The following is a 15,654-nucleotide window of genomic DNA, read 5'->3' as shown; positions in this document are numbered from 1 at the left end:
TAAGGGGCGTTGTTAGGCACGACGCGAAAGGAACTAATTACGTTACTTAGTTACTTTTTATGGAAAGTAATGTGTTACGTTACTTTTGCGTTACTTTCCCATTACTTTTTAAATATGAGCAGGGCTTGATTGTTTGTTTTTAATATAAAAAGTTCTATATTTATTTGTAGCAAATGTAAAAGCCCTTTCACACCGTAATGAATAAACCGAAGGAAATAAACTGAAGGAAAAGTAAATTAACGTCTGTACAGAATGCAGGAGAAGAAGGTTCAAAACTCTTCAACTCTAAAAAAAAACAATGAAGCACAATTGTTAGTTTATCTAATGTCATTTTTGCTTATTAGGTTGAACTGGATCATCAAAGGTCAGCAGCAAAGACATTGGTTAATAAAATGAGATTAGATACGTTTGTGTTATTTAACATATTTAATTATTGCAGGTCATATTCTGAGTTTGCATTTCACTGTTTTAATTCATTTTGATGAATACTGAATCTGTTTTTTTTGTCAGTGAGATGAAGTAATGCACGTTCACATTTAGTCTAGAACTTCAGTAGCATCATGTTCACATACAATGCCTCTGTGCTTCCAATTTCTCTCAACATTGGGACAGGAGACTTGTCAGTCAATAAATGGGAAAACAAAGTAACTGGCGTCACTTTTTTTGAAATTGTAAGTTGAAAAAGTAATGCGTTACTTGAAAAAAAGTAATCTGATTACTTAACTCGCGTTACTTGTATTGCGTTACCCCAAACACTGGTTATAGATAAATAACGAGAAGAATAACAACGTGCAGTAAACGGTAAAACTGTTTACACTACCAGTGTGTTCATAATTAAAATAATACATTAAAATAATATCGTAAGACACTCAAATTTTCAATATCAAGCAGCAAAATTAACTGTTTTGTACAGCTAAAAATAGCTGGAGGCGGATGAGACCGGAAGCTAGACCCATAGAATTTACAAATGGCCACGCCTATTTTTACGACAAGAAAAAGGTGGATCAGATCAGTTACCGCTCTTTGATTTAGTTTTTGAACGCTCAAATTAAGTTACGGTTCTCTGCATTTGTTTGCATTCGTTCGTCAATACTGTGCCAGCCTGGAGTTATACAGTATTCTGCCTTTGTTTTACTGTCCATTAAAGTCTGCCGCGTTTAAATTACGGTGTGACTTGTGTACTTTTATACATCTGTGGGCACTTCATTAGACAAACAAATTAGATCGCGATCTAACAAACTGCTCCATATAACAAAGCACTGTAAGCAAGCAACGATTAGATAACTTGGCAACAATAATTAATCGTAAAGTTTTTTTCTTTTCTTTTTATAATGCAGATCATTCACTCAGTGACTGCTATCAGTCTGGGGCTGCACACTTCTATACGTGAGGACTCAAATGCCGTGACTGCGTATCACATCAAATCAATAACTGTTCGCAATTAAATCCTTTTCCTTCCCTTTCTTGTAAGTCGATAAAATCCATTGCAATGAACTTCATCGGAGATGTTTAATTCACAATCATTCGGAGCATTATCCCTGCTGGCGTTCGCGATGTAAAAACAATAGGCTAAGAAAAGATGGCATATTTTCATGTCAGATGCTGCTTGAAATTTTAAAATTTTAATACAGCTCAATCACAGGGGTTCCTTTTATAAATTTCCCTAGACTACCACAGCTGTGTTAAAGGGATAGTTCACCTAAAAATGAAAATTCTGTCGTCATTTACTCACCCTCAAGTAGTTCCAAACCTGTATGAATTTCTTTGTTCTGCCGAACACAAAGGAAGATATTTTGAATAAAGTTTGTAACCAGGCTGTTTTGGGGCACCATTGACTTCCATAGTAAGAAAAAAAAAATACTATGGAAGTCAATGGTGCCCCAGAACTGCTCTGTTTCCCACATTCTTCAGAATATCTTCCTTTGAGAACAAAGACATTCATACAGGTTTGGAATTACTTGATGACAGAATTTTCATTTTTGGGTGACTTATCCCTTTAAGAAGTAGCACCGAGGGAAAGTCCGCCCTTTTTGTATTTTTTGAACAGTTTGTTTTCAGTGAACCGGTTCGTTTGATTCATCTACATAATACCGTATTTAGCCAATCACGCGCTCCTTGAGGTCTATACAATAAATACTACTTATTAAAACCAACTATTATATACTCCGTTCAATGAGTATGTGAACTGTTACTGTCTCAAGAACAGCTTGGACCAAAATTGACCGGTTTTGGTTTGACCGGTTGATAAGATTCGGTTCAAAAGTAGCTAACAACCTAACTTACTTCCGTTTCCTTCCAAATGTTGTTGAAAATCTAACGAGGTGGTTTTGGGGACTTATCACTACTAAACCTTGTCTTTGTACCTGTTACTCTTCAGACATGTATGCCTACAATCTCGTCGTATTTCTGTGCTGTGTGGTAAGTAAAACCTTGTTGTTATACTGTATATAATACTGTACACTGTATATAATATCGAAAACGCCTACATCGACAACAATCACTACAGGAATACAGAAATGTATGGAATTGTACTATATTTGTTGATTGCTATTTTAAAAAGAATTCAAAACAATTTAGTGTAAAATGGTATAAACATAGGCTACTAAACATTTCTTGTAAATAGACGTTTCACTTTCGATTTCATTTTGTCGCTTAACATTCTGACGCGGTTTATGGTCGGTTTACCTATCTTGCGGTTGAGAAAGCATGCTTCACAGAATTGCAACAAGAAAGCATAACTTTAATTTCATATTTTATCTGTTAAGTTCAGTTTTCCGTGTTTCAGCTGTTAACTGCAGGACTGAAAGAAGGCACGAGACGCGGCGCCTGTGAGGAAGGGACTTACCAGCATGAAGGAAAAATTTGCTGCTTTTGTCAGACAGGTAAGATCTAATATATACACACATACACAGTATGTATTGTTAGCGAGGTGGACTTCGTTTCTTATTTCACATAAAAAGTGTAACGTTAGGGTTTGGGTAGGTTTACTTTCAGGCTTTATTTTTCTGGTTGGAGATCCCTCTTATTACGTGCTACCTAACAAATAGGCCTAAATAAATAAATAATAGGCTATTGGTTTAGAACCAGATGAACTTAATGTAATTGCAATCCGAGTTATTTCTATGGATCACTTAGATAGCCTAATATATTTTGGTACAGAAGTGTTTTAGCTTCTTTCACATTATTCTACATGATTTTTGTTTTTCAAAATTGTATATTCCTGCAGAGTGATATGAGACACGAATGTAACGTTTCATCAGTGTGTTGGGTAAACGGAGAAACGTTGGGCACCCAGTAGATTTTTCAATGCTCAGTGACAAAAAAGGATCAAGTATTTCAGACAACAATAATTATCTTAATTTAGAAGAAACCAAAGGATGCTCTGGAGGGTATATGTGTGTATTTGTGTGTTATAGGTTACCGGGTCACAAATGACTGCACAGACAAAAATGAAACCCATTGTGAGAGGTGTGAGGATAGCACCTATATGGATCACCCGACCAACGATCACAATTGCCAGCCTTGTCAAATCTGCGATTCCAATAGTAGGTCTTAACATCTGAACCTTGTTAGTTTTGTCAGTTAAATTGTGATTTTCTGCAAATCAATGTTTTTTTGTTTTGTTTTTGTTATACTATCTTATAGACTCGCTCACTAAAAAATAAATTATTTATTTATTTATTTTAACAACCTGGATTTTATGTTTCTAAATGAAACATGGCTAGAAGTCAGCTGCAGTGCAACAGTCCTCAATGAAACAGCCCCTCTTAACTTTAATTTTACAAGTGTCTGCAGGACTGTTAAGAGAGGTGGAGGTGTAGCTGCTCTATTTAAAGATGTCTATCAATGCAAACAAGTGTCATTTGGTCAGTACTTGTCTTTTGAATATCTAGGTATTGTGCTGAAAGGTGCTCCATGCATTCTGTTTATCATTATTTACAGGCCTCCAAAATACTCTCCAGCCTTTGTTGAAGAGTTCACAGAACTGTTATCAATGATTTCCTCAGAGTTTGACTGTTTTGCTATTGCAGGGGATTTTAATATTCACATAGATAATGCAGAAATCAAAACTACAAAAGAAATTATAACGGTTTTAAACACTTTTGACCTGATCCAGCATGTGCATGGACCCACACACAGTCATGGACACACTCTAGATTTACTCATCAGTAGAGGTCTAAACATTTCATCCATTGTTATTAAGGATGTAGCACTATCTGATCACTTTTTTTTTTGATATATTGAAAGCGATGCATTAACGAAAACAATAGTGTACTATTTATGGAGGCTATATCTTTAACACCAAGCATTTCTGCAGACTGTGTTGATCTTCTCCTTGATTCCTTTAACTCAAAAGTTAAGAATGTTATTGATGATATTGCTCCGACAAGGGTCTGCAAGAAGAATGGCAGACAAAAATCACCATGGAGAAAATCAACAGCAGTTCAGAGAACGAAAAGACAATGCAGAAAATCTGAGCGGATGTGGCGGAAGACAAAACTCGAAATTCACTATAGCATCTATAAAGACAGCCTTAATGCTTTCAATGTGGAAGTAGCCACAGCTAGACAGACCTTCTTCTTAAACCTTATAAACAGTAACTTAAACAACACTCGCACTCTTTTTGCTACTGTTGAGAGACTGACAAACCCCCCAAGTCAGATTCCCAGTGAAATGCTTTCCGACAGCAAATGCATTGAGTTTGCTTCCTCCTTTTCTAAGAAGATCAGTAATATCAGAAAGACGATTGGCACATCTTCTAGTTATGCAGAGATCAGACAGATTCGACCGCAATAGAGTGGGGGAACAATGACGTCACTTTGTAGGCGTATCGGCTGTTAGCATCGCGCTGGTTCCCTTGACAAAAAGCCAATAGGATTTTTCCATAGTCTTTTGGATTATCGCAAAAAAATAAGCTCTGTGTTCAATCACAGTTCATGAAACTTACACGTTTTCAAGATAATCTTCACAATATAATATAACTTTGATGAATTTTGAAGCCTAAATAAAAGCGCCAGAACTTAAAAGCTAAACTTAGGCTATAAACGAACTACACCACCACGATCACTCACCTTCAACGTCATCACCAGCACGCTCCTGACAACTTTCTCAAACTTATTTTTAACATGTTCAGTGAAAAGGATTTACTCTGTATATGAATTTTAATCCACGCTACACGAACCTTTTCATATAAACTGGAATAAATACAGAATTAGAGCCAAACTAAAACTGAAATGAGACATTAGTAATAAATAGTATAGTGAATAAATGAAATAATCATAACTAAAGGACATTTGAAAGCACGTATTTCTGTACATTTCGAAATAAGGTGATTAAAAGTCAATAAATTCTTGATTAATATGAATATTATAATTAAAAATGTATCCCCACGTACTATTCAATTAAATTCTAGTGCATTTCAATAACAGCAGAGTTAGCGAGTTTTGGGATATGGTAAAATTAAACTTATTTTTGTGAATAAAGTACCACATTTCAGCTATAATTTTGTTAGGGTGGGTACACAAAATGTTATTTTATCCTTGCTTCTAGGAAATCCTCAATCTATATGCTTTCTAACAGCTTCATGTGGCCGCAAACATTTCATTTTAATGTGGCTTTAAGCACTATACATCATTAAAGTTTCACTTTAACCACGTAAAACCGGTAAATGTGGTGTTTACATGAAATAATCATACGAGCTTACCTTATGGTCCGAACCCAGAGTCTCCGTGTCAGTAGGAAAGCGATAAAACGAGCTTCTTCCATCCGAAAACTTGTTGCATTTCGGGGGAAAGCAAAAAAACATTGTCGAACAACAATATAAAATGCGGGAAACTATTAATTGGTTATTCTACAATTAATTGTATTACAAATTGACACTGTCGATCATAACATACTTCTAGAGAGACTGGGAAACTTTCTAGACTGGAAAACTTTCTAGGATGGTACTCAAATGGTTCAGGTCATATTTAGAAGGGAGAGGTTATTATGTGAGTATAGGAGAGTATAAGTTTAAGTGGATGTCCATGACATGCGGAATCCCACAAGGCTCAATTCTTGCACCACTGGATGTATATGCTCCCACTAAGTCAAATAATGAGAGAGAACCAAATTGCCTATCACAGCTATGCTGATGATACCCAGATTTACCTAGGCTTATCTCCAAATGACTATAGCCCCATTGACTCTCTCTGCCAATGCATTGATGAAATAAACCGTTGGATGTGCCAGAACTTTCTTCAGTTAAACAAGGAGAAAACTGAAGTCATTGCATTTGGAAACAAAGATGAAGTTCTCAATGTGAATGCATACCTTGACTCTGGGGGTCATCTTTGGGTGATTCTGGAGACAGACCTTAGTTTTAGTAGTCATGTCAAAGCAGTAACTAAATCAGCATACTATAATCTCAAAAACATTGGAAGAATTAGATGTTTTGTTTCCATTCCAGACTTGGAGAAACTTGTTCATGCCACCAAGCAGGGTGGATTATTGTAATGATCTCCTCATCCAGAACGCTGCTGCCAGGATTCTGACTAGAACCAGAAAATCTGAGCATATCACACCAGTCCTCAGCTCCTTACACTGGCTTCCAGTTACATTTAGGATTGACTTTAAAGTACCGTACTTTTACTCGTTTATAAATCACTCAATGGCCTAGGACCTAAATGCATTGCAGATATGCTCACTGAATATAAACCTAACAGATCATTAGGATCGAGTCAGTTAGAATTACCAAGGGTTTACACAAAACAAGGAGAGTCCACTTTTAACTATTATGCCGCCCGCAGTTGGAACCAGCTTCCAAAAGAGGTCAGATGTGCTAAAACATTAGCCACATTTAAATCTAGACTCAAAACTTGTCTGTTTAGCTGTGGATTTGTTGAATGAGCACTGTGCTGCGTTCGAACTGATTGCACTGTATTTTATGTATAATCATTTTCTATTCTTAACTGTTTTAAATTGGAAGCATAGGCAAAACTAATTTTTAAAAGTCAATTTTTGCATTCTCTCCTTCCAATAGCAAACATGGAGACGATGGTGAGATGTTCATCATTTCACAACACTGTCTGCACGTGCAAGGAGAATCATTACTGTGACAAGGGTGACCTGTGCAAGGCGTGTTATCCCTGTGACACGTATGTAGTCAGTCAAAGGCCCTTTTCTCTCTGGAAAGAATGACAGATGTCTGTGTGCTTATGAAGTTATAATGAAGATTACTGTAAAAAGCTGTGTGCATGCACGTCTAATGTTGCTCCCATTCAAACCAAATAAAATCTATGCAGAAGGCAGGCTCAGTTTGGGGGGGGGGATTTTCAGATGATCTTGAAATAAATTATCTTTAGTTGTTTTTTTTTTTGTCTCTCTCTCTCTCTCTCTGATAAAAAGACAAAATAGAAACAACAGCAATGCTTTTGCTTTACATAACAATAAATAACTATAACCCTGCTAGAGTTGGTCTAAATATTAGATTTTTTTTCCATGGAGTATTTGTGACCAAAGCATTTCCCTTAAAACAGGTTTGCTAACTGTTATTTCAAAATAGTTTGTTTCAGTATTTTTATGGTAACTCATTATCCATCATATTACATGGATACCTACCAAATAAATAAATAAATGGATACGAAATAGACTACTGATTTGTGATTATAATGCAGTATGTAATATATTGGCTTTCAGTGTATTATTCCGTCTTCTGTCTGCTTACCTATTGTTTACCCAACAGGTGTGAGCAACATGGAGTGAAACAACCATGCACAAAAACCACCAACACTGTGTGCCATGATCCCAAAGGGCCTGCTGGTACGTTTATCCACAAGGGCTGCTTTATCACTGATTTCAGTACATGTCAAAATGCCTGTGTAGCACTTCTGTGTACAAACACAGAATAAGCAATAACTGAAAGAAAAGTTGTCTAAAGCCTGTGCAGTATAAACAAAGCACACTACGGGTAATGGTAGTGGACTAATATGATTGCTTATTTCAGGGATCATTGCAGCTGTTTTGGTGTCAGTCATACTTGTGGCTGGTGTGGTGGTGTATTATCTATGGAGAAAACAAAAGTTTTGTTTTAAGGACAGAAAGAACGGAGGGAATCCTGAGGTAATTTCTCTTGTTCTAAGCTTTCATTGCACCCTTGTGGTGTTACAGTGGAACTGCATGTTAATATTTTTTTTTTGCATTGTAAAACTTTTGACTTAAGGATTGTCTTGCTTTTTCCCATACAGGAAGACCTTCCCCTGAAAGGTATGTTTGCTTGTAAGAAATATTTGATATATTAGTATTTTTTAAATAAATCAAATGTTGGTATCCTCCCTTAAAATGTTTTTTTTTTTATTTGCGTCAAATATTTGTTGAATTCATGTTCAGTTCATTCACTAATTACCAACAATGTCATATGTAATATTAGCACCTCTTTGCACTGTTTTTTGTTGGTAAATGAACTACAATTTAAAATAAAATAAATGCATGCCTTATTTTGTGCCCTATTGATAGAAAGTGTCTGGAGAAAATACGGACATTAGACCAGTGCTTAAATAATAGCAGGATAAGAAGCTTATATCAGTGCTATCTTCCTTTTCTGTGTAGATATAGACCTGAATCCTCACCTATCAGAAATTGTTGATATTCTGGGCTGGAAAATGATGAAACGTGTTGCCCAGCGCAGTGACATGAGTATAACTGATATTGAGGAACATGAGCTTAATCACCGTAATGATGTAAAGGAACAGACCTTCGCACTTCTGCGAGCTTGGTCCCAGAGACAAGGTTTACATGGAGCCTACCCAGCTCTCATCAAAACTCTTCGTCACATGAAGGAAAGAAGAACAGCAGATGAGATCCAGAAAATTGTTGAGAAACAACCTAAAGCTCTGCCATAGACTGAATGATTTTTGTGTTAAGTTTTTTTATATATATATATATATATATAAAAATATAAATAACCCTATACGCACACACAAAGAAAACAAGTCGATAGAATGGAGAGTTCTGGTATTAGAGGATCAAGTGTAGATGGAAGAGATGTGTCTTTAGCCGTTTCTTGAAGCTGCTCGGATTGAGTTGGGCAGGTCATTCCACCAGCAGAGAACAGTTAAGGTGAAAGTCCGTTAAAATGATTTTGTGCCTCCTTGGGATTGCACTACAATGCGCCATTCACTTGCAAAATGCCAGTTTCTGGAGGGCACATAAGTTTGAAGTAGGCTAGTGAATTTAGGTAAATGGGTACAGAGCCAATGGTCATTTTGTAGGCAAACATCAATGTCTTGAAATGTATGTGAGCAGCTATTGGTAGCCAGTGCAAATTGATGAACAGAGGTGTAGCATGCGCTCTTTTCGGCTTGTTAAAAACTACATTCTGGATTAGCTGCTGACATTTGATAGAACTAGCTGGAAGACCTGCAAAGAGAGTTTGAAAATATGTTGAAAATACCAAGAGCAGAATTTGAATTTCTTAACCTGCCTAAAAGATGTTGATCAGTCAAAACCAAAAATTCTAGATATGAATTGTTTGCTATATTTGGTCATTTACAGCTGGAAGCATGATAGCTAAAAATAAGTAATTTTAGACTGATCTGTAAACAAAGTCAAATAATCAGAATCATTCCATCTTATTTTTGTCAAATTTCCTTTTCTCTCAGTATACCTCCATCCTGACTTTAATGTTATTAGTTTAATGTTAATTTTAGTCTTCTTACTATGATGTTATCCTGCTTAGGATTTCAGAATGAATTGTATCATTGTTTACAATGCCATCTGTAAGTGCTGGGTCGCTTCACTTGGAACAATAAATGTTTCAAGTAATTGCAGCCCTGTTTCTGTACAAAATAAAATAAAAGGTAACACTTTATAATAACTGCACGCTATGAATCATTAGGTAAGCATTAGTAAATAGTCAGTTCATCCTTTATAAAGCATTGTTCCAACATTAATAGTCATTAGTAAGCAGTTTATAAATACAGCTATAAATGCCTTATGCTTACTGTATAAATCAAGAACATCTATTACAAAGGAGATTTAAAGGCTCATTTATCTTCCTAACAGAAAAAAATAAACAACACAGAGGGATACAGAACTCAGAAATATTTATTTCAAGATGAAAAAAATAAATAAATTTAACTGTCCAACTGTACACTTAAATTTTTCTTTTACAGTTGTACAGTTTCCTTTTTGCATCATGAAAAAATATTTCTGTGTTCTGTATCCCTCTGTGTTTTGTTTAACTTGTCTGTTTGGAAGATAAATGAGCCTTTAAATCTCCTTTGTAAATGCTTTACGAGGTATGAATAGTCCTCACTTTAGATGAGCTCACAAAAATAGATGGCTGGCAACTACTAAATGTTTTATAACTACCTGACTTAATCATGAATTACAGCAGGAACATGTGTTAATAAAGCATTTATTAACCCACTGAGCAACTATTATCATGTATCTAAATAAAAAGATTCATAAATGTACATTTAAATAGTTTATTAATCATTTACTTACACTTTCTAAATAATCTTATGAACCACTGACGACTCCTAAATAACTGGTTTGTAAATAACGTAATAATTTAGAAATTATAAACTGATCATTAATAAAGTATGAAAATACAATTATTAAACATTATAGATATGCTCAAGAACAAAACATTTATAGCTGTATTTATAAACTGCTTACTAATGCCTATTAATGTTGGAACAATGCTTTATAAATGATGAATTGACTATTTACTAATGATTAACTAATGATTAATAGCGTGCAGTTATTATAAAGTGTTACCAAATAAAATTCTGTACAACATAAAATGTGGTCAGACTTTGAATTGTGACATTTTCAGAGCCACAACGGTCCAAACTCGATCAAATTCCTTCAAGTCCAGCATATAGTGCAAAATCCAATTTCACAAATGTAGTGATTTTTTTTCAGCTTTATGATAAAACTATCACAGATTTGTTCACTGACAGCTGGCAGAATGATAACAACAAATGGGTCATTTTAGACTGATCTATAAACAAAATAAATCAATCAGTGTTATTCAGTCTCATTTAAGCATCAAATTTCCTTTTCTCTCAGTATATTTTTCTCTCCACCCTGACTTTATTTACTTGTAATTTAATATTATTTTTAATGACTTACAATGTTACCCTGTTCATCACAGGTAGGTTTTCAGAATGTATTGTAACTTTGTTGTAAGTGCTGGGTCACTTAACTTGAAACAATGAAAGATGATGTTTCAAGTAATCGCAGCCCTGTTTGCTGAGGACATCTGCTGTACAAAATAAAATTATCTGGTTAAGGCTTTAAATGTGGCAAAGCCACAATGGCTCAAACTCAACCAAATTGATTCAAATTCTCCTAATTAGTCCATCATATAGTGCAAAATAATTTTCCAATTTTACAACTGTAGTGTTATTTCAGCTTTCTGATACGCTAATATCGATCGTGTTTATACATTTAGTAGATCTCATTAACCTTCTGTCCTATAATGATAACAAAAGTATTTTTTTAAATAAAATATATTTATTTATTAGCCCTGATGAAGGCCTGTGTGCTGAAAAGCGTTGGCAAAATAAATAGTAATTTTTTCAATTCCATTCTCTGTATAGTTTGATTTCTCCACTACACAAGTGTTGCTGGTTTTGTTTTTAAATACTTTTGACTTCTCCTTCCATGAACCCTGTTGATTGTGTGAAGCTGCACCAGAATAACTATACAACATAGCTATAATGATAACAATGCATGTCATAAATAGTTTCATCCTTAGTCATATATATTGCATGTAATTACCCTGAAATGTTCCATGGATATTGCATGAAAACAAAACCTTGCGAAAAACAGAAACTTGACCCCATGTGTTAAATGGCCTTGTTTTGGAGATAATGTTGCCATTTATAAATACATAAGAGAGCTCATACAAAGTGCAAATCACTACTGCTGGAGAAACACATCTACCAAACCAGATCACTGCTGCCCATCGTGATGGAGTGAGTGTTTTTTTTTTTTTTTTTATTAATTTATGAACAAAATCTCATAATGTGGAAATTTTAATTTTAATCAATGATACCATCAAATATTATGTTTTATTTTTTTTTATTTAAATCATTTTATGCTGTAATTTCTAGACCTAATTCTTTTATTTTTAAGATTATTTACCATCACTAGATTACTTCTCTTTAATTGAGGATTTATTGTTTTTTTTTTCTTTTAATTGTACAACATTCAAATTAATTTCTCAATGTCCTCTGATCCAAATGTTGTGTCAGCAGTGAATGTCCTCATAAGACTAATTTCTCTGTAACTCCAGTTCCCCACTGAAAAGCAACCTCAAGAGGCTGGAGTGCCACTTCACCTGGGATCTGGGGCAATATCGAAATGAGCTCCAGGGGTTGAGGAGGAAAATGCAAGATGGGGAGCAGCAGGCGTCCATCAGACTGATCCACCATTACGACCTGCTGGGCTACATCCAACAAGCTCTCGGCTTCAACACAGAGGCGTTGAAGTACCTGCACAAAGCAGAAAGTGTGATGCAGGAGCAGGGAACAGAAGAAGCTGGAGTCCGGCTGCAGGTCAACAAAGCTAACCTGGCTTGGGTCTACTTCCTTATGGGAGAGATGGATAAGAGCAAAGGATACGTAGAAGAGGTGGAGAGGCTTCAGCGTATGCATCCTGCTCCACCTGGATGTGCTCTACACCCTGAAGTCAGTGGAGAAAAGGGCTGGACGCTGTTGAAGTTTAACAAGTCCAAGAAGCGTCAGGCAATTGATTATTTTAAGATGGCTTTAAAAGCAGAACCAGAAAGGAAGGAATGGCACAAAGGTCTTGCCGTAGCCATGAGCAGGGCATATATAATGTCAGAATTCACTCCAGAGCTGGAGGATGAAATACTACAGAAAGTGAAAACGGCAGCAGATATGGACCCAAATGATTTGTTCCTTCAATCCCTCTATACACTAAAAAAGTTTGAGGTGCAGGCAGAAAAAAATGATGAGGAGGTACAAAGTTTAGTAGAGAGATCCATTAACACAGGAAACTTGGAGGGTTTGGGTTATATTCTTCAATATTTTAAGAACATTTCCATTGAGAGAGCGATTCAAGAGGGACAAAGGGTTCATGAAACGTTTTCCACTTCCCCTAAAGTTTTTAGAATCCTGTCAAATTTATACAAATGGAAAGTGTTCGCTATGAAGGAAAACAGCCAGGAAAGGAAGATCTTGTCTCAGAAATGCATAAAGATGTTTGAGAAGGTTGTCATAGATTACCCAGACTGTGTCAGAGGATGGTTAGCCCTTGCAACACTGCACCGTTATGCACACAACACTAAGAGAGCCAATGAGATTTACCAGCAGCTCCTGTCAGAGAAAGATGATCTCCCTCCTCATACACAACAGTTTCTGTACTATAGTTATGCGTGCCATCTACATCAGAGCAGACAGTCCAGAGACAAATCAATCAACTTTCTCATGAAAGCAGCAGAAATCCAAAACATTTCAGAGGACAAACAGAAAAGCATAATGATTCTTGAACAAACTGTGGAGAATGGCATAAACTCTCGCTGTGAGGAGATTTCACAATTTCTAAAGAGAGTTCTTAATAATGAGTAAATATTCTCTTTATTTCACTTATTCTTCCAAAGTGAATAAATAAGTGTGAAGGTGTGATGATGACACTTTGAAAATGCAGAAATTTTCCATCTCATGATCTGTAATAAAATCAATTGTTGTATGGAACTCATTAAATCTGTTTTTTGCTTGTGACTTCATTTCCTGTTTCTGTTGATATGGAAAAGATTTGATTGACTTTAAACACAATTAATCTGATGAATAGAGAGATCTAGCAGCAAAACCAGCTGCATACAACAAAACAAATGTTTAAAAGAGTTTGACTTTGTAAATAGTAGCTCATACTGAGAGTGGAGCTGAGTATAAATGTTTGGTAACACTTTATAAGGTTGCATTTTTAAACATTAGTTAATTACATTAGTTAACATTAACAATAAAATACTTTTAAAGCATTCACTTATCAAAGTTAGTTAATATCAACATTGCATGTTAATATTTAATGGAACTGAGCTAACATGAACTAAAATTGACAGCTGTATTTTTACTGTAAACTAATGTTAACAAAGATGAATAAATACTGTATTTTATATATATATATACAGTGGGGCAAAAAAGTATTTAGTCAGCCACCAATTGTGCAAGTTCTCCCACTTAAAAAGATGAGAGAGGCCTGTAATTTTCATCATAGGTATACCTCAACTATGAGAGACAAAATGAGAAAAAAAAATCCAGAAAATCACATTGTAGGATTTTTAAAGAATTTATTTGCAAATTATGGTGGAAAATAAGTATTTGGTCAATAACAAAATGTCATCTCAATACTTTGTTATATACACTTTGTTGGCAATGACAGAGGTCAAACGTTTTCTGTAAGTCTTCACAAGGTTTTCACACACTGTTGCTGGTATTTTGGCCCATTCCTCCATGCAGATCTCCTCTAGAGCAGTAATGTTTTGGGGCTGTCGCTGGGCAACACGGACTTTCAACTCCTCAAAGATTTTCGATGGGGTTGAGATCTGGAGACTGGCTAGGCCACTCCAGGACCTTGAAATGCTTCTTACGAAGCCACTCCTTCGTTGCCCAGGCGGTGTGTTTGGGATCATTGTCATGCTGAAAGACCCAGCCACGCTTTCATCTTCAATGCCCTTGCTGATGGAAGGAGGTTTTCACTCAAAATCTCACGATACATGGCCCCATTCATTCTTTCGTTTACACGGATCAGTCGTCCTGGTCCCTTTGCAGAAAAACAGCCCCAAAGCATGATGTTTCCACCCCCATGCTTCACAGTAGGTATGGTGTTCTTTGGATGCAACTCAGCATTCTTTCTCCTCCAAACACGACAAGTTGAGTTTTTACCAAAAAGTTATATTTTGGTTTCATCTGACCATATGACATTCTCCCAATCCTCTTCTGGATCATCCAAATGCTCTCTAGCAAACTTCAGACGGGTCCGGACATGTACTGGCTTAAGCAGGGGACACGCCTGGCACTGCAGGATTTGAGTCCCTGGCGGCGCAGTGTGTTACTGATGGTAGCCTTTGTTACTTTGGTCCCAGCTCTCTGCAGGTCATTCACTAGGTCCCCCCGTGTGGTTCTGGGATTTTTGCTCACAGTTCTTGTGATCATTTTGACCCCACGGGGTGAGATCTTGCGTGGAGCCCCAGATCGCACAGTTGATTTCTTCACACCAAGCTGCTTACCTATTGCAGATTCAGTCTTCCCAGCCTGGTGCAGGTCTACAATTTTGTTTCTGGTGTCCTTTGACAGCTCTTTGGTCTTGGCCATGGTGGAGTTTGGAGTTGGACTGTTTGAGGTTGTGGACAGGTCTCTTTTATACTGATAACGAGTTCAAACAGATGCCATTAATACAGGTAACGAGTGGAGGACAGAGGAGCCTCTTAAAGAAGAAGTTACAGGTCTGTGAGAGCCAGAAATCTTGCTTGTTTGTAGGTGACCAAATACTTATTTTACCGAGGAATTTACCAATTAATTCTTTAAAAAATCCTACAATGTGATTTTCTGGATTTTTTTTTCTCATTTTGTCTCTCATAGTTGAGGTATACATATGATGAAAATAACAGGCCTCTCTCATCTTTTTAAGTGGGAGAACTTG

The 15,654-nt window shown here is 36.1% G+C and overlaps 1 protein-coding gene across 5 annotated transcripts; it reads left to right on the top strand.

The window, feature by feature from the left end:
* Window positions 1–2,069: 2,069 nt before the first annotated feature.
* On the top strand, window positions 2,070–13,656 carry LOC131523604 (tumor necrosis factor receptor superfamily member 6-like). Of its 5 annotated transcripts, none has more exons than XM_058750112.1 (8): window positions 2,070–2,418; window positions 2,786–2,882; window positions 3,417–3,545; window positions 7,022–7,136; window positions 7,724–7,800; window positions 7,985–8,100; window positions 8,226–8,244; window positions 12,287–12,421. In XM_058750112.1, the coding sequence occupies exons 1-8, from the start codon at window positions 2,380–2,382 to the stop codon at window positions 12,295–12,297; spliced, it is 603 nt and encodes a 200-aa protein (XP_058606095.1). In that variant the 5' UTR covers window positions 2,070–2,379; the 3' UTR covers window positions 12,298–12,421. The 5 variants fall into 5 exon arrangements, with proteins under 5 accessions (XP_058606095.1, XP_058606093.1, XP_058606092.1 ...); XM_058750109.1 differs by lacking the exon at window positions 12,287–12,421 and adding an exon at window positions 8,587–11,949 and having other exon boundaries at window positions 2,102–2,418; XM_058750111.1 differs by lacking the exon at window positions 12,287–12,421 and adding an exon at window positions 8,587–11,949 and having other exon boundaries at window positions 2,119–2,418; window positions 2,766–2,882; window positions 3,227–3,545.
* The last annotated feature ends 1,998 nt before the right edge of the window (window positions 13,657–15,654 follow it).

The sequence above is a fragment of the Onychostoma macrolepis genome, chromosome 17 (genome assembly GCF_012432095.1).
Source record: "Onychostoma macrolepis isolate SWU-2019 chromosome 17, ASM1243209v1, whole genome shotgun sequence".
Lineage (NCBI taxonomy): Eukaryota > Metazoa > Chordata > Actinopteri > Cypriniformes > Cyprinidae > Onychostoma > Onychostoma macrolepis.
This window is presented reverse-complemented; position numbering and strand designations above follow the sequence as displayed.

Excerpts from the sequence above, each read along its gene's own strand:
- LOC131523604 (XM_058750108.1), top strand. The coding sequence starts at position 12,381 with ATGCAAGATGGGGAGCAGCAGGCGTCCATCAGACTGATCCACCATTAC.